The following is a 25655-nucleotide window of genomic DNA, read 5'->3' on the forward strand; positions in this document are numbered from 1 at the left end:
ACTAGACTGAATGCTTTCCATTCGTCATCTTACTTAATCTTCCCAATGACACTACTAAGGAGGTACTGCTACCATCCCTATTTTACAGACTTGAAAACTGAGGCTTGGGAAGGGTAGGTTAATGCAGATTCAAACCCATGCAGGGGCACTAGACTCCACTGTCCCCAAGATTCTAATTCTTCCAGGCTATGGATATGTCATTAAACATTTAGTAAACATCCGAATATTTACGTCTCATCCATTGTTATTTGCTACAAGGTTCCTGTCTGAGAGTCCACACTTTTCCCTGTCTTTGTTTCTGACTTCCCTACCTAGAAGAAGTTATGTATTTATTTGAGAGACAGACAGATCATGAGTGGGAGGGTCAGAGGGGAAGGGAGAGCAGTGCCCATTGCACTTGTAATCATATAATTATTTCAGTTATTATTTGTTTCCAGTCTGTCTTCCCCACTACACAGTACACTCCATGAATGATAAGGCTCTGTCTTGCTCCCTATCACATCCCTAAAGCCTAGCAGGGCATCAGTGCTTAGGAAACAGTTGGTGATTGCATTGATAAATTCCCCTATGTAGCTCCAGCTCCCAGGACAAGGCCTGACCTATAACGTGTCATGGGTGCCCAGTAAATATCTGCCTAATTATGTTATGAATTTCCTTCAGGCAAGTCACTTCCTTTCGGCCTTACCTCTCCTATAAAGGAAGGATAGAGTCTAATCCTATCCAGCTCTAACCTGAATTCCTAAAAATGACAGCTGTATTTATAATGTGGTATAGTTTTCCAAAGTGCCTTGGGGGAAAAGGCGGGGAGGGACAGTCCTGAGAGGGACAACACAGAGGCCTTGGAGAGGTGACCAGAAGCTCAGGTGCACAGGCACAAAGGTGGCCACCAAAAAGGGATGTGAGGAAGGGCCCTCTCCCTCCTGCCATGAAATAGCTCTCCCTGTGCCCCATGGCTGACGCCTGGCTTCCCTCTAGTAGAGCCTGGTCTTGGAGCTAAGACACTGTGTTTAGTTAACGTGAAAATTAATTGGTGGTATTAACACTTCTACACTGCGGACACCACTGACAAAGGAATGGCTGGTCTGATGTGAGGGAAGACGGTACTCTTCTTCTCAGACCACACCTGAAATCCTGCGAGTTGTTCCAGCCACTGCTTTTTAAGCAAAGCACAGACGAACGAGCTTATACTCCAAGGAATTGACCAGGAAGGTGAGGAGACTGAAATCGTACTATATAAGGAAAAAGGAAAGGCAAACAATGGGAAGGATAGAATAGATGTGTGGACCCAGGAAGCAGAAAAAAGGGCAAAGGAATTCTGACCATTAGATAGCAAATCTTTCTAATAATGAGAGCTTTCTCCTTTCTATAGGTAGTGAGTTCCCTGACATGGGAGGCATTCAAGCACAGACTCTACTTCATGAGAACACACTTGCAAGAATCCAAACATCTGATTAGAGTACTGGTCTAGAGGACCTTTATTACTCCTTTTGGCCCCAAGATTGTAGGATCTAGCTTCTACTTCTATACCAGGGAAACCAGGAGGAAGGCCAGGGCATCAAGGAACAGAGGAACATTATAAAAAAATAAGAAAGTAGGAGTATGGGGTAGTGAATGCAGAGAGAAAAGACCACCACAGGACAAGTTCAACAGCTCTTAAGTGGACTCATTCCTGGTCTCTCCTGGCTGAATCTCATCACAGTAGATTGTCATTATTTGCAGAAATTACTGAATTAGGGGATGCTGAGTCACTGCTCCTAGGGGAAAAGCAGGGTTCAGTTCCAAGGAGCCTCTGTTGCATTTTCCTCAACCAGTTAACACATAACCTCGTCTTATGTGTGTTTCTGCTTACCGACACCGTACATCACACATACTGTCGATTCACTCATACTGAACAACAGACTACAATTCACACCTGCACCATGCTTCTGGAACACCTGCATTTTGTCCGGAAGGCACACCATGGCTTTCTGGTGCTTCCGTCCGCTACCTATCACTTCAGCACTCCGCTGGGGGGCGGGGGCGGTCATCTTAAACAGCACTGGAACCAGGAACAAACCCACCGGTGTGAAAGGCTTGGCAGTAAGTAGACCACAAAAAAGGACACAGGTTTACAGTACGAGGACCGAAAGCAGAAGCAGATCCTGCCCATTCTGCCTCAGCCGGGATCGTGCCTATTGCTGCCTCAGTTTCCACTCTTCTCTCCCTGTCCGGAGAATTGCCCCGAGTACTGGTTCTGGGACACAGACAGGTGCTAGGGGGTAGACAGTTTTGCAAAAACGGAACCCGTCAATAACGAGGAGACAGTTGCATTGTGCGTGTGCTCGAGTGTTTGGCTCGTGCGGAGATGGGCCCAGACCTCCATCCCGAATCCCCGACCTCCGGGATAGCAAGTGGCATTTGGCTCGGCCCTTACTGCTCCGGCTGCCAAGGAGAAGAGACCCATAGCGGCTATTTTCAGGGACTCTGGCGACAGATAAATACTGTCCAGGGCAGGAGCGGAGCTCAGTGTGTAGCAGGCAGCTCGGACTGAAAATGCCGCCCTCCAGAGACACGCTCGGGGGACTTCCCAGGCTCTTCCAATGGCTCGTGGCTTCCAAAGGGCAATTTCCCCACACAGGGCAGCGAAGGGGGCCCAGACGACTTTTCCTTTTTGTGTTTCTGCTTCTCTTTTTTGGACAGAAGTACTTTATAAGTTGAATAATTTCCTTTATTTACATCACTTTCTCCCTCTCGCTGGTGTGATCAACAATCTCACAGACTCTCTTCCGAGCCTCTGGGGGCGGGGGGAGGGCCAACATCGGTCCGGCTCATGCTGGCACCGGCCAAGTGCACAGGAGAGCCTGGAAACAGGGAAACCCAGATGCACATCCCTCTCCCGCCTCCCAGAAGCTAGTAGGGATTTCAAATTAGCTGCTAAGGAGAGAATTCATCAGAGTGCTCAGGCATGCCTCAGATTTTTCATCTTCCAAGGAAATTACTGCCAATGAACACGCCACGGTCGGGGCATGGAGAGCTCCTGGCTTCATTTGTTAAACTCGCCAGGTGGAGAAGTGTCTTGGGAAAGCAGTTGTACTAATAACACACAACTTTGAGCTCTGAGCGGCAGATGCCAATTGAACTAATGGTTCTAATGAAGTGTCTGGGCCTGGAGGAGCCTGGCTGCTCCCTGTCTTTCAAGAGTCCACTGGATGCTAAGCTCGCAGGGAAGGCCTGAGAACGGCCCGTCGCTGCCCCCACCGGGATGCGGGGCCACAGGGAGGTTGCGTGTGGCTGGGCCTCACGGGACTCTGAGCAGATGGGGGAGTTTCTAGTTTGGGGGCATCGGCAGCTCTCGTCAGGGCAGTGCTACATCAGGTAGGCCCTAGAAAGTTCTATCGATTCTCCCAGGAAGGGAGCCGTGACTTCTGGGCTTATCTTCATCCCACCCAGAGCCAAGCGGCATGTGTGAAGCTGCCACATGAAGGACCAGACGGAGGACAGAGGTTAGGGGTGGAGAAGGAGAGAAGTAGGGGAGGGGAAGGCCACGGGGAGCCCCTCCCGCAGCAAGGGGGGGCTGGGTGGCAGAACTGAGCTCCCCAAGCGGGGGCTGGGCTTCTTGGCATTCCCGCAGCGCTCTGGACTCGGAGCAGGGGTGAGGTAAACACATGTCTCAGCCCTGCTTTGTCCTTGTTTCTGCCCTGAACCAGGCTACAAGCAAGACTCCAGGAAAGCTGCGTACAAAGACAGAGAAATATAGACACAGGCCTCTCCAGGAGAGAGAGGACAGGACTCAATTCTGCACAGTACGGCAGAATCCTCCAAGCACATCTACAAACAGCCTTTCGTTTTGCGCTCACGATCATTTTATAAAGTCCATAAAGCAGGTATCATTAAGACCATCAGCCCTATTTTACTGGGAGGAGGGGGGACACAGAGGAATAGAACGCTAGGGTCTCGGCACACGGCTCCCCCTCGCCTCCCTGGGCTACCCCCAGAGCCGGCCTGCTTGCCCTCAACTGCCCACACCTCTGGTCGGTGGCGTGCCCACCTCTCAGCAGAGCTGATGACGTGGGCTGCTTCATGAGACCAAATTAGCAGCTCGGCCTCTTCTAGCTCTCCCAGGCATGAGCTGGCTGAAGAGGCGCGGAGAAGAGTCACTCTGCACTGGCAAACTTCCCCAGGCTGGGCTCCGGCAGGATGCGTGATGGGGCATAGTATAAGAAATATATTTAAAATGCAGCACTTTGCAACCCCGCTCCTCTGCCCAAAAGCAGCCCCCCGTTTGGAAAATTTAAGTAGCTCTAATTTGTTTGGCGGCTGATGTGTGAATAAGCTTCTGCAGTCGGTGAATTTCCCGTCAAAGCTGATAAGCAGGAAGTGCCAGTGCTTTGGGAGAAAAAACCAGATGCACGCGGGCCGGGGAGACAGGAGGAGAGAGGGACCTTCAGGCCACACCCGTCCAAAGCCAGCTCATCTGCCCCTCGGCTGTCTGTCTTCCGGGGGGTGGCCAGGAAAGCCAGATGCCCTCCTGGGAGGAGGGATGGAAGAGCGCGTTAATTCACTTACAGACGGTACTCTCTGGGGGAAGGGAAGACGTGTGTGGTGATTTGGGGCACCTCCCATTTCACAGCTTCAAATTTCAGTTGCCAACACAGAGGCTTGTCATAGGAACCCTCTCTTTGAACAAACTGGGGAAAGGTAGCTTTTAGAGAGCTCTCACAACAAAATCCTAGGTCCCCAGGGCTCCAGCATCCCTGCTGGATGTGAGTTCCTCAGGGCTAGAGTCACAAGTCTGGGGTGCTCCCTGCACACACCCCAGTCTCTTCTTTGCTGGTGCATTGCTTTCTGCAAGCCTGTGCTGAGCCCCACTCTTGGCAGGGCGGGGCTGGCTTTGCTTTCAAGGATGAGGGTCAGAAAACCCCCAGCAGAGGCAGAGCGTCCAAGCCCCACAGCACCAGAGGACGCTTGAAGGTAAGCAGGGCCTGGCATGTGATGGCCTCACTGGGGAGCTGCCATTTCACTCTGGGAGCAAACGGGGCCATGAGGGGTCTTAGGACCTGGAGTGACACACGCCTGTCCGCTTTCTCCGGAGGGAGACCTGGACCCGTTGACCCTTCAGGGCTCCTCCCGCTCTAAGAATTTATGACATTCGAGGAGACATCAGCTATTTCAAACCTCGGACCAATTCCCCTTCTCCCGGCTCCTTAATTAAAAAGAAGACGCAAATGACTTCTCAGTAACCTTCAAAGCAGCCCCCATCCTCTCCCAGAGAGCTGCTTGCCATCCCAGAATTTCCTCATCAAAGGCAAAGCGCTCGCTGGTTCGCTGGCTCCTGGGGAATGGCCCACCAAGCAGCCTCCCCAGCCAGCCCACTCTTGTCAGCTCTGTCCCCCAGCCAGCGAGCTGGCACTCGAGGCTGCTGATTTCCAGCAATCAAACCCCCGCTCCGGCGCTCCGAGCCAGGCTCCGCAAAGGCAGCTTCAAAGGATCTGCATATTTATGGTAAACTCCTTCCTCAAATTGAAAATGTATTAGACACTAGCAATCAGGACACTCTCAGAGCAACGTCCCCCGCTCCACCTGGGAACCTGTCTGAGCCTTAATGGCTGTTCTCGTTAGCACACCAGCGCTGTCACAGAGGCTCATGATGGGAGGGAATCGGCCAAAGGGCAGGGCCTCTCCACGGAGGGGGGACCCCCTCCTCACTGCTCCCCCAATGCCACCTGCAGGCAATGGCAGCACAGACTCTCATGTGACAGGGTCTTTCTAGAGTTTTCTGTTGTTCTGTTTGTTTGCTTTTGAAGTGGGGAAAAGGGTCTGGAGGTGGAGACAGGAGGGGATCCTACCAACAGTTCTGTTAAGATTGCCATCAAATCAACAGAATTTGTTTGCTAGTGTCCCCGGCCGCAGAGAGCCATGGTGAGAAATACAGCTGGCTGCCTTCACATGGCTCGGGGGTGCTGCCGAAGTGAGTTCTACGACCATAAACACTGCCCGATCCCAGACGTCCCCGCACGGGGGGCCGGCGTGCCTGTGTGCGGGCTTGTCGAGGAAGGCGGCAGGAGAGGAAATTCGAGAGAGGCAGGCTGTCCCGCAGGAACTCAGGAAGTTGGAGCTGGATTCCCTGAACCTTCTGGAGGACATGGGACCCCTGAGTTCTTGGCTAGTGAGGGTGACTCACAAAAGCCATCTGGTTCATCCCCTGCCTCGTTAGAACTACACTCAAGTCGTTCCAGAGAACCAGCCCTTTGAAAAGCTGAGTTTATATCAGCTTTGGAAAACGAAACATGGCCATCAGTTCTCAAGGCTTTTTCCTCGCCCACTCTTGGCCAGATCTGCATATCTCTCCATTTCCATGGGAACAGACTTAAGTACACAAGTGGTCTATGGGAGGGGTGGCTCAGGGATGGTTTCTGCGAAAAGTTCACATGAAAATAACCTTGCATAGTTTGGGGGCAAGGGTGCAAGTAGAACAAGTAATTGACCCCAACGTCCAGAGTTCTGAACGAATCAAAGATTCGGAGGCTAATTCCAGGACGCAAGCTAATGCGGTGAAAGGAAATTTAGCATTTGTGAGCCAGTGCTCTCAACCCTATCCCATTTTACCCCATCTGGAGTGTGGTCCTCAATTTGAGCTTTGTTTTGATGGAGACCAAAACAAACCCAAAAGCATCAGAGGTGTGAGGTTTGGGGGCCATATTATATTGGGAACAGCTATGGGTTGTTGTTGGCAGAAGGAAAGATATCAGAGGCTCACTAGGGTAATTGTTGACCACAATTTTTGCCTTTCCCCAAAGATTATGAGCTCTTGAAGGGATCATGACTCATGTATCTTGCATTCCCCACCCTGGACACAGAGAAGGTGCTCCAACAGTGTTATGCAAAATTTCAGGAAGAAGTGAATAAATGAAGAAAAATCAAACTATTTTCAAATATTTGAAGAGTTGGTAAAAAGAACACAAAGTGGGCCATTGCAGCTGCTTCAGAAGGCAGAATGAGGAGGCAGATTTTGACCCTTTGCTTAGAAGATCTGGAAATATGTTCTTTGAGAGGTAGTGAACTCCCCAGCCCAGGGAAGGCTCAAGGAGAGGCAGGGTGGCCGCTTCTCTCGGGGACACTATGGAAAACATTCTTGCACTGGGATGGAAGATTAGGCTAGAGGCCTTGTAGGTCTCCCCCAACGCATTCTGGGGCCCAGATGCAGAGTCAAAAGACCATGGACTTTGAAGATAGCCTGGCCTGGACTCAGGTAAGCCTGGAACTTACTAGCTGTATGGATGTGGACACATTACTTTATCTCTCTCTGCCTCAGTTTCTTTGCCTGCAAGATGGAGAGAGTAGCCTTTATGTATGGCTGATACAAGATGGGAAATTTTAAATATCTATGTACACCACTCTGCATGGGGCATCACAGAGGAAACTTATTATCTCATGATGTCAGCAGAGCCAACGTTCTACCTAGCCACGGGAAAGCAGAAGAGAGTACCATGCAAATCTAGTTTCATTAATCCTCGGGTTTAACAAGGGCAAACGTTGAGGAGTTACCGCCTTCACACAGGAAGAAAACTCAGGTATCCCCATTGTGATGTACAGGGATCCAATAGGAAAAGTGAGATCTGCCTCTTTAGCGAGGGATGTCAGGCCCCCATGCCTCAGCCCTCCTTCTCCCAAAGGCTTAATTAGAGCCTGTTAAGCCCTTTCCAATCCTCAGATAAAAGGTGTACTCATCCTACTACAGCCCTAAGAAAGTCACGTGGGGGCTGCTCAGAATCTCTGATCTTCAGACTAAGTTAAATGAAGAAAATTAAGGGCCCTCTCATGCTCTGCTTCTTTCTTTGTTCCCCTTGTCTCTTCCAAATCTGATTTATCCCGAATGAAGAAGGGAGATTATACTATTCCAATGTGATCTAGGACATCTTCTGGGGAACGGAAAGGGAGAATACGGGCAGGAGAATGGAGAGCTCACATAGGCAGAACAAGAGGATGGCCTTGGGGAACCCTAAAGCAATACCATTGACCTCTGGGCCCATAAATAAGCAAATGGGAGATGGTCCAGCTTCAGAAATACCACTTATGGGACACTCTAGGGAACATTTCCCCCCAAACAGTCTCCAATAGGAGCTCCACAGAATTCCAAGATGGAAAACCCTCTCCAACAGAATCAAAATAGTAATTCTTTTAATGGTAAAAAAAAAAAAAAAAAAAAAAAAAAAAACCACCTCAATTCTGAAAGACTATTTTTAAAATGGCAATAATCCCTTAATCAGCCACCAGCAGGGAATATGGCATTTGGTTCAGACATTTTACCAATTACAACCCACTGGGTCCCTGTGTGGTGCTTTCTAAATAATCAAAACCAGCTCTTAATAGCCACTTGCCCAGACAGGAAGAGAAAGAACAAAACCAAATCCGAAGGAGAAGACACCATTACTAAAGAAAGCCCAGCCCAGCAGGTCACCAGGGGCAGGTGACAGCAAAGCAACAGACCTGAGTGAAGTGTTTTGATTTGGGAGCTCAGGGATTCCAAGAAAGTGAGCAAAAGCCAAGAGCGGGAGGTCTAAGAGCATGGGCTTTCAGGTTGGACAAGCCTGAGGGTGAATTTTAGCTCTGCCCAAAGTCTTTGCTAATAGTGAACTCGGGTCAAGTTCCTTATCTTCCTGGAGCAACAGTTTCCTTATGTGTGATGTGGGGGTTTATCCACCTTCAAGGGCAGTCCCCCATGTCAGACAGGATCTGTGCCAAGGGCCCATGTGGTGTCTGATTCACAACAGGTATTCAAGAGATGTTATTGCCTCTGTTCCTGGTCGCTCTCCCTTCCCCTGCCAGCACCACCTTGGATGGCATTGGAAGAATATTCAAGCAGAGCTACTGACTTTCCTCCCACCCTGGAAAAGAAGCCCAAGTAATTATCACTCCCCAAACCATTTCTTCATCCTATAATAATCAGGGGAAGGACACCTATCAAGAGGTAAAGATTGGGTTGGTGATTGAGATGGGACCTGGGGACCAGAGCTGCAGAGCTCTGTCTGTGCCCATGATACAACTTGCATGGTATTCACGGGTATTCGCAGAGCCTGAGCGAGACAGGGAAGTAGCAGGACAGTCACCAGATATGTTGAAGAAAAATGGGTAATAAAGCGGATTACCGCAATCCACTTTATAAATCCAATCAAGAATGGGTGTCCCTGGAGAAAAAGGAACCCTCGTGCACTGTTGGTGGGAATGCAAACTGGTGTAAGCCACTCTGGAAAACAGTATGAAGCTTCCTTAAAAAGTTAAAAATAGAGCTACCCTACGATCCAATTATCGCACTACTGGGTATTTACCCAAAGAACACAAATACATTAATTCAGAGGGAGACATGGACCCCGGTGTTTATAGCAGCATTATCTGCAATAGCCAGCTTATGGAAGCAGCCCAAGTGTCCATCCAATGATGAATGGATAAAGAAGATGTGATAATAAAGAATATTACTTAGCCATAAAAAAGAATGAAAGCTTGCCTTTTGCAATGACATGGATGGATCTGGAAAGTAATACACTAAGTGAAATCAGTCAGAGAAAGACGAATACCGTATGGTCTCAGGCATATGTGGAATTTAGGAAACAAAACAAACAAGCCAAGGGGCGGGGGAGAGACAAGGAGGGCAAACCAAGAAACAGACTCTTAACTACAGAGAGCAAACTGCTGGTCACCAGAAAGGGGTGGGGTGGGGGGAGGGGTGAACTAGGTGATGGGGACGGAGGAAGGCACGGGTCGTGATGAGCCCCGGATGACACAGGGACGTGCTGAGTCACTATTTGTACACCTGAAACTAATATCATACTGCATGTTAACTAATTGGTATTAAAATAAAATCTTAGAATAATGTGCATCCCTTAGGGTAGCGGAAGACCAGAAACGTCTTCCTCTTTGATGGACTCCTTGGCTCAAAAAGATGGGAGTGGGGGGAGGTCAAGAGGAAATTCTATGCACAGAGGGCACTATTTGTCAAAACACAGCCTGTGGCCTCCCTATACTGTAATTGGCTCTTTGGGTGCCAGACAAGAATATGCAGACCTACGCAAGGCAACCCCTTTTACTGACTCAGAATTTACAGCTGTGGGGCCTGGGAATGTACAATTACAGCAAGCACCTAGGTCATTCCTCTGCACGTTTGGGTTGGAGACACCCTACCTACACCAACCGTGTATGCAGCTGAAGAAGGACCAGTAGCCACTGTTCAGGATGCTGCAGACCAGAATCCCCTGATGGGCTGGGCTTGGCTGAGGTGAGCTGAGCTGAGCTGAGCTGAGCTGAGCTGGGCTGAGCTGGGCTGAGCTGGGCTGGGCTGGGCTGGGCTGGGCTGGGCTGTACTGGGCTGCCCTGGGCTGGGCTGGGCTGGGCTGAGCTGGGGCCTGGAGGCTGGTGATGCCGTTTCTTCCCAGCCTGAGTAGTGCCTACTGGACAAGCAGAGTTAAGGGAAAGAGGTACTTTGAGCCTAACCAGCTGTCATTCAAGCAGAAGATGGGGTCAGAGCCTCCAACCAACTCTGCCACTGTGGGTGTTGCCTGGTGGGAGGGGGCTGGAAGGGGGCCCCTTCGGGGCAGTGCTCTGAACGCAGGTGTGAGGTTCAATGGGGAGCCTGGGACTGAACCTTCTATGGAGTGCGTCTGGGGCTGGGCATGAGTGTTATGTTCTCCTAACTACGTCTTCCCCGTGATTATCCCCACGCGCTTCATTTCCTTACCCTTTCTAATTTTTCCTATAGTGCTGATCAGTACTGATGCTGTATTATGTAGGATGTGTTTGCCATTGTTTATCCCATACTACAATATAGGCCCCAGGAAAGCAGACACTTTGCCCATTCTTTAAAGCCTGTGCTTAGACAAAAGTCAGGACCATAGTAGGCACAACAGGTATTTACTGAACACAGGAATGAACGTTCTTCATTTCGCAGCCCATGAGCATACTGGGGCTCACAGAAGTCCGCCTGGCAATTTCCCTACAGGCTGGAGGCTTCCTTTGTTCAGGGAATTAGGAGCCCGAGGGCATGATCTGAGGTTCCTAACCCCAAACTGCACTTATTATTTTCCCGTGTCCCCTGACTGTGAGCTCTCCCAGGGCCAGGGACTGTGCCTTCTGTAGCTTGGTTTCTTCCGAGCCCAGCACAGTACCTGACAGAAGGAAGCGGTGTCATTTCTAGATCAAAGAGTGGAAATGTTACAGCTACTAGGGAAAATCGCATAGAAAAAGGGAGGCATGCTGACCCTTTAGGGTCAAATCCACACTCGTAGGGACTTGCTTCTTCTGCATAAATGTTCAGCCGGGGAAGCCAGAACTTTCACTCATACTGAGCACATGCTCATCGGTTGGTTAGAGAAATGAGATGACCATTAGGTGATACTCTAGCCCAGCGTTTCTGGCTATCTACCTAACCCTGGACTCTCTCCTTTTATCTTGTTGTTTTCCAAGAAAGGTAATGTGGCATCGTGGCCTAGCATAATCACTGTCCTCCCAGAAGGAAGGGCTGAACCGGAGCCCCTCAGACATGGGAACTGATGGCCAGGACTCATCAGTGTAGTCTAGGGTTTTGTTAGAATCCCCCTGCATACTCAGTGACCACATCAGTTCCTGGACCCTACCCGAGGTCTATCCAATGGGACCCTTGTACAGTGGAGTCTAAAAACCTGTGTTTTGAACAAATTACCAAGGCGATGTTGAGGCATGATTTGTCTGTCATAACGGTTAAGAAGGCGAGCTTCAGAGTCAGAAATGTCAGCTACCATGCTAACTGTTCAAGGCCAGGTCTGTCCACCTCCATGAGCATCCTTTCCTCACTTATAAAATAGGCATTAAAAAAAAGTACCTATCACCGACTACCAACTAAGAACAAACACTAACTAAGATGGAACAAATAACCTGCATAGTCCTATAACCATTTCAGAAATTGAATTTGTAATTTAAAGGTTCCTGAAAAACAAATCTCCAGGCCCAGATGGCTTCCCTGGAGTGTGTCACCAAACATTTAGAGAAGAATTAACAGCAGTTGTATACAACTTATTCCAGAACACAGAAGAGAAAGGGAACACTTCTTAATTCATTTTGTGAAGCCAGAACCCTGATACCTAAAGCAGACAAAAGGAATAAAAAAAATTAAGTAAAAAACCCTTCAAGCCCAAGGCAGTAACCACTCAGAACATAGATGTTAAATCCTCAACAAAATATTAGCAAACCAAATCCAACAATGCCTACAGATTATACACTCTGTCCAAGTGGGATTTATTCCAGGGGTGTGACACTGGTTAAACATTTGAAAACCAATTAATATAATCCACCCTATGATCATGCTAAGGAAGAAAAGTAATACGATTCTACCTGTTGACCCAGACAGAGCACTTGACAGAATTTAACCCCCATGTTCATGGCAAAAACTCTCAGGAAGTTAGAAAGAGAAGGGAAAGCCCTCAACTTGATAAAGAACATCTATAAAGTTCCAGGGCCAGCAGCACATTTAATGGTGGAAGGCCAGAGTGTTCCCCTTAAGAGCAGAAACAACTTATCAATTTTGAACGCTGACGTTCTAGCCACTGAGCCGGACAAGAAAAGGAAATAGATGGTATCCAGATTAACTGTCTCTGTGCGCAGATGACAAACAAATAAAATGAAAATAAATGGAAAGCACCTAGTCTGTAAGGTTAAATGAGAAAACACATAGGACACAACCAATATGGTTTATGGCCGGTGGTAAGAGCTTAGGAAGCGCCAAGCTGCTCTGTGATGGTGATGATGATGATGGAGGGGGAGGAGAGGAAGGGGAAGAGGAGGAGGAGGGCAAAGAATCTGGATAACCTTGAGGAAAGGTGACTGTAGCCCCTTCTGGGCCACATTCCTGCGCTCAGCTACTCTGACAGTGCGTCTGGTTCCTGCTATAATTAGCTCATCAGTTCCAATTTCTCTGGCTTTTCTAAGGCTGGAGGAAGGTTAGCTTAAGAATAGGGGGTTGATTATCCAGATGACGGGGCAGTTGGGAGACCTTCAGGGAGGCTCCTGGAGGGGCTGTGCGGATCCCTGTCTCCGCTGATGTGAGAGGACCGGACAGAGGGAGAATGAGCTCATGGAAAAAGGAGGGAGCAGTAAGGGGTTGAAAAGGAGCTTCAGAGGACGGAGCTATCCAGAGCTGATGGGAGAAGATAGGTAGCAGACAGGAGGGGAGGGCTGTGAGCAGCATGGGTGGGCGTGGGTCGGTCAAGAAAGAGCCAGCAGGAGGGAGCTGCCTGTCCACTCCAACACCAAAGGGACCCAGTTGGTTCCTTCCCTGTGTGCTCTCGGGAGTCTGATGCTGGCTCCAGCGTTAGGATGAAACTCAGGGAGTAGAATAATTCAAAATGGTGGGCATGGCCTGGGAATTTCTTCCTTAGGTGATACCCTCTTGCCCCCCTTCCCCTACAGAGCATGATGGCCTCCTTCTTGGTATTCTGCTGAGGCTGCAGTCCCTGACCCACACTAGCTGATTTGGTGGCCGGAAGTGGGGGAGGCTGGTGCATGCCGGGAGCCATGCATAGGACATAGGAGGCAACCTGTAGCTCCCGGCAATAACCGAGAGAAGGGGCCATCCTGGGTGCCAAGGAGATATGGGATGGGAGGGTTGGGGACGCAGAAGGGAACAATGAGGAAGGATGGGCCATCATGGCTGTGGAGCCAGACTTACCTGCCGAAAACCGTTCCTGGTGAACTGTAAGATTTTCAAGGCATAGTTGGACCTCTGGCCTTTGCTGTTGAATTCAATGTGGCCGGTGAGACCTTCCAATTCTACCTGTCCAAGAGAGAGTGAGTTACAGCACCAAATAGGGCCCGTGTCCTACTTGGCTCTAAGCATTCCACACACGGGCTATTTAAGGATGCCTGAGAGAAAGCAGACCATCAAGGTCCATTCTCCTGCCTGTCTCTCAACCACAGGATCTTATGACTACAAATGTGATGTTTCTGGAATGAATTCAGACTTGGCTGGGGCTGGAGTCGGAGAAGGATGCCCCACACCCAAGGACCACACATAAAACAACACAGTGCCAAGATGGCGGCCTGAACTCCAGTTCTCCTGTGTTCCTCCCCGAGGGTGCTATTTGTTAACAGAATCTATCCTTTTTGGGAAGCTGCTCACCCACCTTTGGGTCTGCAGGGAGTCAGGAAACCCCTGACTCTAAATGCAAAACCCACTCTGCACCAGGCTTCTCTGACAGGAGAGGTCTTCATCGTGGCCTAGAGATCCATGTCCATCCCCTCAGGGGAGCCACAGCTGGAGATGTGGCCAGGAAAGCCAGCTCCAGACTAGCCTCCTCAGTGGGGCGTCAGGGATCAGGGAACAACGGTGGCCCACGGTGCAGGGAATGGTGTCACTGTGGATGGCTGTTTTATCCAGGGCTGGGATATTCCGAGAAGGCCTGGAGGCGCAGGGCGGCAAGCAGAGCGTCCCACCCCCCACTGCGGGGCCCCAGCGGCCCCTCACCATACGCAGGTAGTTCATGAGGCTGGTGCCGTGCTGCCAGATCTGGGCCGAGCCGCAGGACAGAGGCTTCACGCCGATCTCCTGGCTGCGGTTGAGCTCCTGCACGGCGGTGACCACGGCGTAGACAGCGTCAAACAGCAGGGCCGAGGACAGCTGGGAGGGGGCGGACGGCGGGCAGGAGGGCAGGGGTGGGGGGGCCCAGGGAGAAGGAGGGATGGGTGTGAAGGGGGCGGAGAAGGGAAAGGAGGAAGAAAAGAAGGGAGGGGGACAAGAGAAAAGAGAAACAAAGAAGAAATAAGGGCACTTGTTTGTTGCTCGGGGCCACTGCCTGGCTCTGGGACAGCTCCACTTCCCCGAAGCATTCAGGCGTTTGCTGGAGGCAGGCAGGGGTGGCGAAGGCTTCTCTGGGATTGGACCACCCAGCTGTCCCTTGGAGCCCCAACCACTTTCAAGGATGTCTTTTTCTTTCTTTGCCCCAAGGAGGTAGCAAATCCCGTTGCTGTCCGAAATCCCCAAGAAGGGGATGGGGCTACCGATCTCGGGAAGAGGGAAGAAACCTGGACACTACGTTCAGATCTGCCCATTGCTCGATGCTCGGCCAAAGGTCACCTCTTCCTAGAAGACCCCAGGAAATGGCATCTCCCTGGATATTCCTACTGTCGGTCAACTGCTCTGTACTACTCAGTGTGATGGGTACTTACAAAGCACTTGGTAAACGCAAAGCCCAAACTGAGCAAGACTCTATTCCTGCAAGAGGCTGCCGTGGATAGGAGAGGGTGTAGGGGGCGGGGGACAGGACCCAAACAAGGGTAACGTGAAACCGAGTGAGCGGACACACAAAGGTCAGGGCAGGGCAGGGTGGGGTCCAAAGAGGAAGACCATGTTGCGTGATCAAGGAAACGTTTCTTGGAGGACACAGCGTGGGAACTGAGCGCTGAAGGATTTTGGTAAAGACATCACTGGATCTGGGAGGGGGAGCAGCTGGGGAAAGGGAAAAGGGCCTCCAGAGGTGGAACTGGACATGCACAGGGGTGCAAAGTGTGGGACACACTTGGGGGGGGGGGCGCATGGGAGGGGAAGAGGCAAGAAACCAGCAATGCAGGCAGGGATGATTCTGCGGAGGGAGTCAGAGCCCAGGGTAGAAGCCCAGGCAGCTTGTTCAAATTTTCTTCTCCCTAGTCTAACTGCAAGCTCTTCAGGCAGGAACAGGTAGGGTCATCATCTCTATACCCCACCTAGCATCTAGCACCGGGCCCCAGCATGTGGTAGGCCCCCCAAGACACATTTCTAGAACTGAATTAAGTTTTGGGTGAAATCTGCCCCATGTATTAACCCAATGTTTGCTGCTTTGGGTAGGGGCGGAAAATCAGAAGCTGCCTGCCCTGGACGACACTTGGCTGTTCACATACAGTCCCCAACAAGAAAACCTACTGAGTGTAAATGACAATAGGGACAAAATGCACAGGAGCCCTGAGTGGCAGGCCATCCCCTGTAGGGGCAGTCATATCAGGATCTGTCACTTCTTATAACCTCCTCCTCCCTGGCCAGGCCCTGGGAGTCTGACCCCTCCAAGGCTGGAGGCAGGGAGACCATGTGATGACCTCTGGGATTTTTTTCGAGCTCTCAAGACAGAGTGTAAGCATCTTGAGGCGGGGACGGGGACACCCAGAGTCTAGATCCCAGCCCTCACACACGTGCTGAGCAATCCCGAGCACGCTGGAAGCCTGGAGAGAACAACGGCTCCCCGTAAAGGAGAGGCAGCCCCCTGGCTTGCGTGTCTGTAACGTGTTCTGCCAACTGTGTACCCCCTGGGTTCTGGCAGGTGTCAGCCCGGGGAGCAGGTGCTGGCTGAACGAAGGCTACAGGGAGTCGAAAGAACGGGGAGCTCAAGGTAGGAAACACGCTGGGAACAGGGACTTATTCCCTCTGCAGTTGAGCTGCCTGTTGGGCAAGGAGTGCTGTGATAGCGACTTGGTGGGGGGAGGGGGGAGCGGTGTTGACTTCAGATCATCTTTCTAAAAGTCAGTTACAGGGAGAACAGCCCAGAGAGCGTCCCAGCCCTGATCCGCATTCACTTGCGTTGCAAAACTGCCTTCTTCCTCCTTCTTCCCCTCTCCATCCCTCTCTGGCTCCTTCTTTTCCTTCTTTCCACATTTATTCAGCTCCTACAATGTGGCAGCACCGAGACCCCAACATCTCCCATTCTCCTTCAAGACATCCACACGGGCAGGAGCCCCTGCACCCGCTGTGCCTGGGCTGGGTCTCTCAGCTCCCTCACCCCTCCTTTTCTGTCCCCTGTCCCTGAAGTGCCCTGTGGCCTAAAGACCAAGCAGGCAGGAGCACGAAACAGAGCGATCAGGACCAGTAGAAAGCTCTGCAGTCAGGCTGAGCCGTGCTGACCGGCCACCTCCCTAGAGTCCCTCCTGCCCATCACCTCCTGCTCTCTCCTCCCCACCACCTTCCCCTCTGCAGCTCAGCTCCTTCTTCATTGATCCCAGGCTCACCTGCAAGGCGCTCAATGCTTCTCGGAGAGCCTACAACTGTCCTTGTCCTTTGCACATAATTCATTTTCCCCCGAGCACATGTGGCTCCTTTATTAATGGACCTCTCACATTTCCTTGCCAAAAGGACATATGGAAATGATCAATGCTACAGACTCTCCCTTTCCAGCTTAGACAAACATTGACCCGAGGAGGGGGGCGTTGGTTACCGCCACTGACATTAACCCCCAGATCCTTCTGTTTGGCTATTTAAAGGATACAGTAAACTAATTTCTGTCCCACCTTCTCCTTTGTCTTGCCACTAATCTGTCCATTCAGAGAGTCTCAAAATCTCGGCCTATTAGACAGGAAAGGCTCCTAGACATCAAAGAGACCTACTCTCTTATTTTATCAGTGATGAAACCAAGGCTCGAAGAATTCACCTACTGCCCAAAGTCACCAAGCAGAACAGAGGAAGGGCCAGGACTGGAGTCCCAGGACCCTTTCTCCAGTCTGGTTTCCTTCTGTGTCTACGACATTGTCCTTCCGTCCCCTCGAGAAACCGGTGGTGAGTCATTACCCTGTCAGATTTATTCACATGCCCAGCCTCCCGGGACAACATGGGCAGTCTTCTCGATGTGGTGACCTTCTCAACAGCAGACAGGAGCGTGAGACTCGTGGGCCAGCGCTGGGGGTAAGGAAAGGTAGTGGGCAGGCCTCTCTCTCGTCCTGGGTTTGGCCATCACCCAATTTGCCCCTTGGTCCAACTGGTTGTCTGTCCTCATACTAGCCTCTCAGTAAAGAGCCACTTAGAAACGTCGTGAGAACAGGACAGGGCAGGACGGAGGCGGCAGTAGGAGAGGACCATCGATTGCCTACCCAGCACCCATTCTCCCCTTCTTCCTCCCCAGCAGAGCTCCTCCCACTGTGCGCGGGTCTCCTCCACTCCCCACGTGCTGCAGGGATGGCCAATCCACCCCCAGCTCTCAGGGGATCCTGAGTGGTCCAGAAATCCTTCCATCATCGCCATCATTGAATCGGGAACGGGCCAGCGGCCCAATTCGGATCCCCAGAGACAGGAACGGAGACCAGCGGGGAGGGATCACTTCCCAGAACTCTCCAAGAGAGGGAGTCCTTCCTTCTCCTCTCAGCACTGCCGTGTCAGGACACGGCGCCTGGGCCTGCGGCAGCCAGCCTGGCTCTGGCCTGAGCACTGGCTTGACAGAGGGGACGGAGGAACAGAAGAAAACTGGGTTTCCAGAAACATCCGTCCAGAGCCTGCCTTCCCTCCCAACTTGCTGTGACACGAGCTCACCTGTTTCCTTTTGGTGCATAAAGTAATTTAATACAAGACTTCCCTTGTTGGAAGCTGAATGCACCTTAGCCAGTACCAAGGCCCCAGGGACCACCTTCCTCCCAGGGCACGGTTGCCCTCAGAGAGGCCTGGGCCCCCTCATCCCCCTCTAGAGGCTCTTCTTCTCAGGAGGCTGTGTGCTGGTCCCTGGCAGACCCCAGTCCCTGCAGACTGGCAGACGCCGCTCTCCGAGCCATTCCTCACACCCTCCCACCAGCCCCCAGGCTCCTTCCTGCCTCCTGCTTGCTGTTCCCACTCGTCTGGGATGTGGTTTTCTTGGCTGATGTTCTCTTATTAGCAAATGATCCGGCTGCTGGGAGTGGGGCACGTGCCCGTCCACAGTGTTCTTTGGGCATCCTGTGCTCTGGGACCTTCGTGGTATCTGCCAGCGCTTCTAGGAACGGAAGCCTAGAGGGATGATGGGGGCAGGGGTCAGTGGAAGGGGGTCAGCCTCAAGTTTCCTGTCTCCTCTCCATCTGCATACTGACTTCAGAGAGGTGACACGGTGGCAGTCCCCAGTGAGCCCCGGGCTTCACGGGTCCTCTCTACGGCTGAACCTGGGCTCATCCGAGCAGAAGCCTTCTAAGCCCCTGAACACCATCCCTCCCAGCTGGGTCTCCTCAGAGTCTTCCATACACAGCCCCTGTCTCGCAGACTCCTGGTGAGGCTCCCAGGCCCTCCGCCCGGATCCTCCAGCTGCCTCTCTGAGCCCCGCTGCCCAGCCCACCCCAGATGCCCATCTCCTCCGCTCAGCCAGGTCCACCTCTGACCGGAGGGCCTAGGATCTCTGTCTCATCAACAGTTGGGCTCACTGCAGATCGCCATCCCAAAGCAGCCTGCTGCTCTCCTTGCTTTGGCTCTCTGCTATTATTTACTAGTTTAGCTCCGGCAAGCACTCAGGATTGCACCTGGGAGAAGGCGGCTCTGGTACCAACACAGCGCTCCGTCCCTGTCTCCAGTCTGGACGGAGACTCCCCTCGTTCTTGCTCCTGCCCGTCTCCCATCCCATGGCCCTTCCCTTCCCCACCCGCCTCTGTCTTTCCGTGGCTTCCGTGCCCCATCTGTGCGCACGCCTCTCTCGTCTTGTCTCTGCTTCCCCTGCCCCTGATCTTCTAAATATTAAATCCCCCAAACGGCTCAATCCTTGTTTAAAATCCTCTCCTCTTTTCTTGGCACCAAAATGTCGTTGGCAAGGGACTCTTGATTTCCCTTGTTTTTATATTATCATTTGGTTCTTCATTGTTATTTCCTTTTGAGCTGTTTGTAAATTGTTTAGGGGAACGAAAGACTGTATAAATTAAGATGAAATCAATCTGACGCAGGGAACAGTGGCTGAGTTTCCGCCCCCTCCTCTGAAAGAAAAATAAGAATATCTTCCAAACACACCCCTGTAAACCTCATCTCCCCCTCCCCGGGCAGCTCGCTCACCCAGACCACTGGGATCCCCTTCTCTCGGATGCCCATTCGTCTCTGAACCTCTGTAGCTTAAACTCTGTCCCCCCAAATCAGACCAGGACAGGAGCCATTAAAATCTCATCGAATAGTCCGTACAATCTGGGTTTCATTCAATGAAATAAACACTTAATTACAAACATCTGTTTTAGCCTAAATTCTAATTACTTAACCTAGCCATCTGTAATTTTAACGATTTTCTACGAATTTTGTTCTTTGCAGTGTGATTAATGGGAACGGCACGTGAAATAGTGGGTATGTGTCTCCATCCCCAGCTCCCCCGCCCACAGCTCGCACAGCGTCAGGCGGGAGCAAGAGAGAAACGTGCTGTCAGCCACCTGGAGATGCATCCCGGGCCGGAGTGTGTGTGTGTGTGTCCCTGTGTGCTGAGCCCAGCTCGCTCGCTCTCTTTCTTGATGACTAACCCCTCAGCTCAGATGCTCCCTCTCTGTGTCCTCAGAGCAGCTGCCCTGCACACAAGGGGGGCACACACAATTCAGGAGGAAGAGAAACGGGACAAGAGAGACGCCAAGGGTGCAGAAGGCAGGTGGAGGGCAGGAGAGGAAGGGGAAGAGAAGGGAAGGATGTGATTGGGGGAGGGGAAAAGGAGAAGGAAAGAGTCCAGAGAGAAGGCACAAGAAGGAAGAGAGACCGGACCTGAGACAGAGCGCGCAGAGGGGAACTTCGAGAGAGAAGAGGACCCTGGAGGCAGGAGAGAGCGGGTCCCCGTGGAGGAGCTGGCTGGTTGCAGCCTTTTTAGAAAGCTGGATGGGGAGAGAGATGGACCTGGGCTTTCCTGGAACTGATTATTTCTCGCCTTCCAGCTCCCCAGCAAATGAAAGGGCTGGGCTGTTTGTGCTGGGAATTTCAACCCCCAAAGAGACAGGAAGAGGCACCGCTTTTCAAAAGGCAGTTGCTAAGTGAGAAGCCTTGAGAAGGATTTGTTGCTGTTTGAAGCTGGGAGCTTTCTTTCCATATTCTTCCAGGTGAGGAGTTTCTGTAACAGCTTCCCTTCCTCCTCAGAGGCACGGAGATGGTGGCTGCAAGGCTCTTGGCACAGAGAGGCTGTCTTGGGCTCTAATCTCCTTCTTCTGTGCCTCAGTTTCTCCATTTACCAAACAAAGGACGTGTGACCACTCTCATCTGCTATAGGATGTCATGAATAGGAAAAGAAGAGGTCGAGGTGGGATAATTTTGTGGGAAGCGCTCCAGGGTTTCTCAGCTCTGCGCACAGTTGAAACACATGGAATGAGCACCCTGGTCTCCTGAGCTAGAAAGAACACACGTCCCTATTTCGTCGGCAAGAAAACAGCAGGGCTCGGCGAAGAGAAAGCTGACTGAGGTAGCACCACAATCCGGGACACAGGACGGACTGTCCTCTCCTGGGGACCGGGGCTGGGTCTCAGGCTCATGCTTCATCTCCTCACATCGCCCCTCTGAAGTAGGCTTATACTCTTGTTCTCCACCCCAAATGTGGAGGGAGCCTCCAGAGAAACCCTCATTCCCTGAAGGTCCCCCACATTCTTGGGGAGCACAGGATGCTGAGGCTTTGGGAGGTCCGAGACTGAATGGGGAAGGACAAAAATGAGATCAGGAGGGCTACTTCCGTGTGACCGGACAGGCGGCCCCTGCTCCACCCTGGATGCCTTCACACCCTGCACGGTGTCCCGCACGTGCAGCGAGCAGCAATGTGGTCTTTGCATCCCCCTCTTCCGGGAAGCCTTCCCTCACCATTCCAGGCAGAACTAAGGGGCTTCACTCGGGTTCCACAGGGCAAGATCCCACAAGGACCATTTAACTAGCGGTGGAGGCAGATCTTACTTCACACATCACGAATCCAGAAAGGTAAAGGCTTTGGCTCTGCTTCACCGAGGTGGATTACGGGCTGGGTCCCCATCCTTCATTCTACCCTGGACTCAGGTCTTTTCCTTCTGACTCCTTACTTTCCTTCTCCAAAAGCGCAGAGTCTGTTTCCTCATTCCCTGACTTTGAAAGTGTCTGTGTGCCTTTCTTTGGCCAGCAACATGGTATGGCAATCGCTGTGTGCCCATTCTGGGAAATTAGCACTAAAAAGCCTGGTGCATTCCTACTTGCTTTGTCACAGCCCTGCCATTGCCTTGAGAAGATGCGAGGCCGAGGCACAGAGAGAAGGGCTCAGATGTGCTGAACTCCAGCTGGGTTAGGAATCTGTAGCTAATCCTCCCTCACGCCCCAGACAAGCCCCAGACAAGCCGATCTGATGTACAGATCCATGAACTTACAAGAGGGCTGCACGTCACATGCTCCTGCGATTTGGGGGTTGATTGTTACTCAGCATTTATACAGCAAAACCTACCAGAAACATCTCCTAATACTTCTCCCTGAGGAGGCCCTATAACGTATAAAATAAGCTCATTTGGTGAATAACTGATTTGAAGATAGACTTATGTTCCATTTTATGTTCAGAAAAATCTCCTAAAATGGTCGAGCAGAATCAGCCCCAAATGACAGGTAAAGAATTGGAGGTTCAGGGGCGCCTGGGTTAGGCCTCTGCCTTCAGCTCAGGTCATGATCTCAGGGTCCTGGGATTGAGCCCCGCATCGGGCTCTCTGCTCAGCAGGGAGCCTGCTTCCCTCTCTCTCCCTGCCTCTCTGCCTACTTGTGATGCCTCTCTAACCTGGCAAATAAATAAATAAAATCTTAAAAAAAAAAAAAATCAGAGGCTCAGAAGAGTTATGGAACTACTAAAGATCACAGAGCAAGAACCCGGCAAGGCCAGTGTTTGAATCCAGGTCCTCTGTGCCTCCGAGGCCAGTGGTCTCTCAGGCGCATGTGAGCATGGCCGGTCCTCAGCTGGCCTGCCTGTCAAGTCATGTGAGCATGGCCGGTCCTCAGCTGGCCTGCCTGTCAAGCCCTCTCACTGGGTCCTGGGCGGGCCTCTCCTCTGCCTGCCTGTGGTCGTTGTGAGCGCTAATGGAAGGGCTGAGCCCCTCTGAGAGCAACTAGAAATATGGCCCAGAGACTTCTTTATTTCACCAGGCCAGGTGCCGAATGTGGAGGAGTCTGGGCTGGAGAGCAGGCAGCAAGCTTTGCTTCCTTTCCTGGTACTACCCCGTGAGCCTTCCCAGGCTGCCAGCACCTCATCAGAATTTGGGAGCCATGGCGGCTGCAAGACCGGCCGGGAGAGCAGGGGACAGGTCTGCATCCGGCTGGGAGGGACGAGCCTCGTCCTACCATGCTTGAGCATGTCCTGGGCCGTCCCAAACCCATCTACTGGTGGGGAGAAGCCCTTTCCTTCCGATGTCTCACCCCTGCCAAGTCCCTCCTGTGGATTCTCACCTCTTTCAGGTCTAAAATACTTCGTCGGAATGTGCTCCTTAAACTGTTCCCGAAACTCAGTTCTCAAGTGTCCTTCTACCCGGCTCCCTGCTCACAGCTCCCTGAGCTCTGCATGAGCTCTGACCCCTTAGTTACTCCTTCCTTCCAAGGACTGCCTGCAGCCTACGCAGTCCTTGAGGTACACGGCTTGCTGGAAGGGCCCTCCATCCACGCGCCTGCCTTCAGGAAGCCTATCTCTGGATCATGACCTTGGCCAACCACTAATTAGGTGTCTGTGCAAATACCCAGAAACACCCTTGCCCCTGGACATGTATCAAAGCCAGGTCTTGCTCCTATTTTAGGAGCCCTCCAGGGAAGGTCCCACGCCAGGAGGGTGTCCGGTTCCACTGCCACCTCCTGGGCCTACCTCTTTTCCAATTTGTTCTGTCTCTAGCTCACTGTTCCGCCTTCCTCCTCCCTGATTCCCTCATTCGTTCGACAAACACCCACTAACTACTCTCACTTTGCCAGGCCAGTGTGCAGTGGCACCACAAATGAAGCTCCTAGAAGGGGGAAAACAGCATAGCGATTAAAACTTTGACCTGAGTTCTGATGCTGGTTCCTCTGCTTGCTAGCTGTGTGACCTGGGCTGTTTACTTAACCTTTCTGGGCCTAGTTACATCATTGGCAAAGTGAAGATACTGAAAGCAGACCTTGGAAAAGTTACAAGAGCATCACATGAGCTATCTTATGAGGCTTTGGGAGGCTTAAATGTAACACGGTGGGGACAGGACGTAGAAAGCCAGACAATCCTGGTCTCCTGAGATCTCACCTTTTAACAGACGGACACAAGCCCGCATACTGGACCTGCCCCACAGAATAAGGACATCAAACCCAGAGCACTATGCTGGGGAAAACTCTGCTTCCATCACACATAGAGCAGAGGAAGGAAGTTCAAAGAGGAAGAACATGGGTGAGGGCACAGGATAGCCTCTCTGCATGAGCTCCTGCTCAGAGCAGTGGTCCAGCAGGATGGAGAGAGCCCTGCACCAGGAGTGAGGACATCTCAGAATCTACCATCACCCTTCGAAAGGCTTGATGTTCACCTTTGAACAAGACCTCCACGTCCCCACCCCGAGCCCCATTCCCAGGCTGGGCTTTGGTTTCCTATCCTGAAAAATGAGGACCTGATGAGCTACAAGTACCTTCCAAGAGGAGGACTGTGGATCCTCAATTCAGACAGTTCTCAGCAACAGCACGATCGGGAGTCTGGCCACAGGACATGCACGGACATCAGGATATCACTCAATGACAGATCCGTCCCTCTGCACAGGGCTCTCCCTACGGGCCTCCAAGAAGCTTGCTGCTCACAGCTCATTCCTCCCCAAACCTCCCTTGTAACCACTTCCCAGCACTGGTACACACCTCTCTCTGAGCGGGGGCCTGGACCGGGCTGGACCCCAGGAGGGTACCTGCGGGAGGAGGTAAACAGGTACAGTACTCCGGCGGGTACTTACAGCAGGCCCCGTGAAGGGCACATGGTCACAGTTCTCCTGCCACGACTGGTTGAGGCTCTGGGCAAACTCTTGGAAGAAAGCATGCGACTGGTTGAAGATGGAAAATCCCAGAATGTTGACCCGGTCATCCACAAGGCTGTCCATTCTCTGCAGTGAGAACTCCTGCAAGACCCGTGAGTCAGAGAAGGGGGTTAGCAAGGGCAGAGGCATGGGGATGGAGCGCGTCCAGGGCTCTCCTTCTAGTCCCATGAATGTTTGCTGGCAGGCACTCTGCTAGGTACTCAGGATCCAGAGAGAATCACGGGTGGCTCTTCTGAGAGCTCACAGTGTTGGGAGAGGAGAGAAATAAGTAGCATGATCTCTAAGAAAGGGGTACGTTTAACGTGCATGGCACGGGGAGAGGAAAAGTCCAATGAGCGTGGGGGAAGCAGGACTGTATGCACAGATGGTGTGACCCTTTGAGCTGAGCCTTGAAGGAGGCAGAGGCATCCTCTGGGTGGCAAATGAGGATGGACAAAGGTGATTCCAGAAAGAAGTCCCCATGGCGGCTGTGATCGGAAGGCACGGAGGTGAGAAATTGTGGCCCTGTCAGCCAATTGCCTGCCGGGTACTCAGACCAGGCAGCACTGCTCCAAGTGTGGTCCCCGGACCACCTGCCATTGGAACTCTCCGAGATAGCTTTAAAAAAAAATATCGGGGTGCCTGGGTGGCTCAGTGGGTTAAGCCTCTGCCTTCGGCTCAGCTCATGATCTCAGGGTCCTGGGAACTTGCTTCCCCCTCTCTCTCTCTACCTGTCTCTCTGCCTACTTTGATCTCTCTCTGTGAGTTAAATAAATAAATAAAATCTTTTTTAAAAAATGTGGCAATTCCTGGGCCCCACCCAACACCCACTGAATCCGAATCAGCTGAGCTGAGGGCTGGGAGTCCGCCTTCTCAGTAGGTCCCAAGGTCACATGCACAGCAATGCTTGGGAGTTGCCGGGTGAGCACGGGGGATACAGGGGTGAGGGAACAGGAAGAGAGGAGGCTGGGGAGGTCAGCAGAGGTCAGAGCTCAGCGGCCTGGCCAGCAGGTGAGGAAACCCACACTTCA

At 51.9% G+C, this 25655-nt stretch overlaps 1 protein-coding gene across 8 annotated transcripts in view; it reads right to left on the reverse strand.

Moving 5' to 3' along the window:
* GRIK4 (glutamate ionotropic receptor kainate type subunit 4) overlaps positions 1 to 25655 on the reverse strand; it is a 410580-nt gene that overhangs the window by 88512 nt on the left and 296413 nt on the right. For 7 of the 8 annotated variants that reach the window (XM_059415278.1, XM_059415269.1, XM_059415233.1 and 4 more), the window contains 3 exons: positions 24565 to 24726; positions 14465 to 14617; positions 13670 to 13774 (listed from right to left, as the gene is read on the reverse strand). In XM_059415278.1, coding sequence (XP_059271261.1) covers positions 13670 to 13774; positions 14465 to 14617; positions 24565 to 24726 — 420 coding nt within the window. The remainder of the gene's footprint in view (positions 1 to 13669; positions 13775 to 14464; positions 14618 to 24564; positions 24727 to 25655) is intronic. The other variant, XM_059415287.1, reaches the window with a different exon arrangement.

The sequence above is a fragment of the Mustela nigripes genome, chromosome 1, assembly GCF_022355385.1.
Source record: "Mustela nigripes isolate SB6536 chromosome 1, MUSNIG.SB6536, whole genome shotgun sequence".
NCBI classification, from domain to species: Eukaryota; Metazoa; Chordata; class Mammalia; order Carnivora; family Mustelidae; genus Mustela; species Mustela nigripes.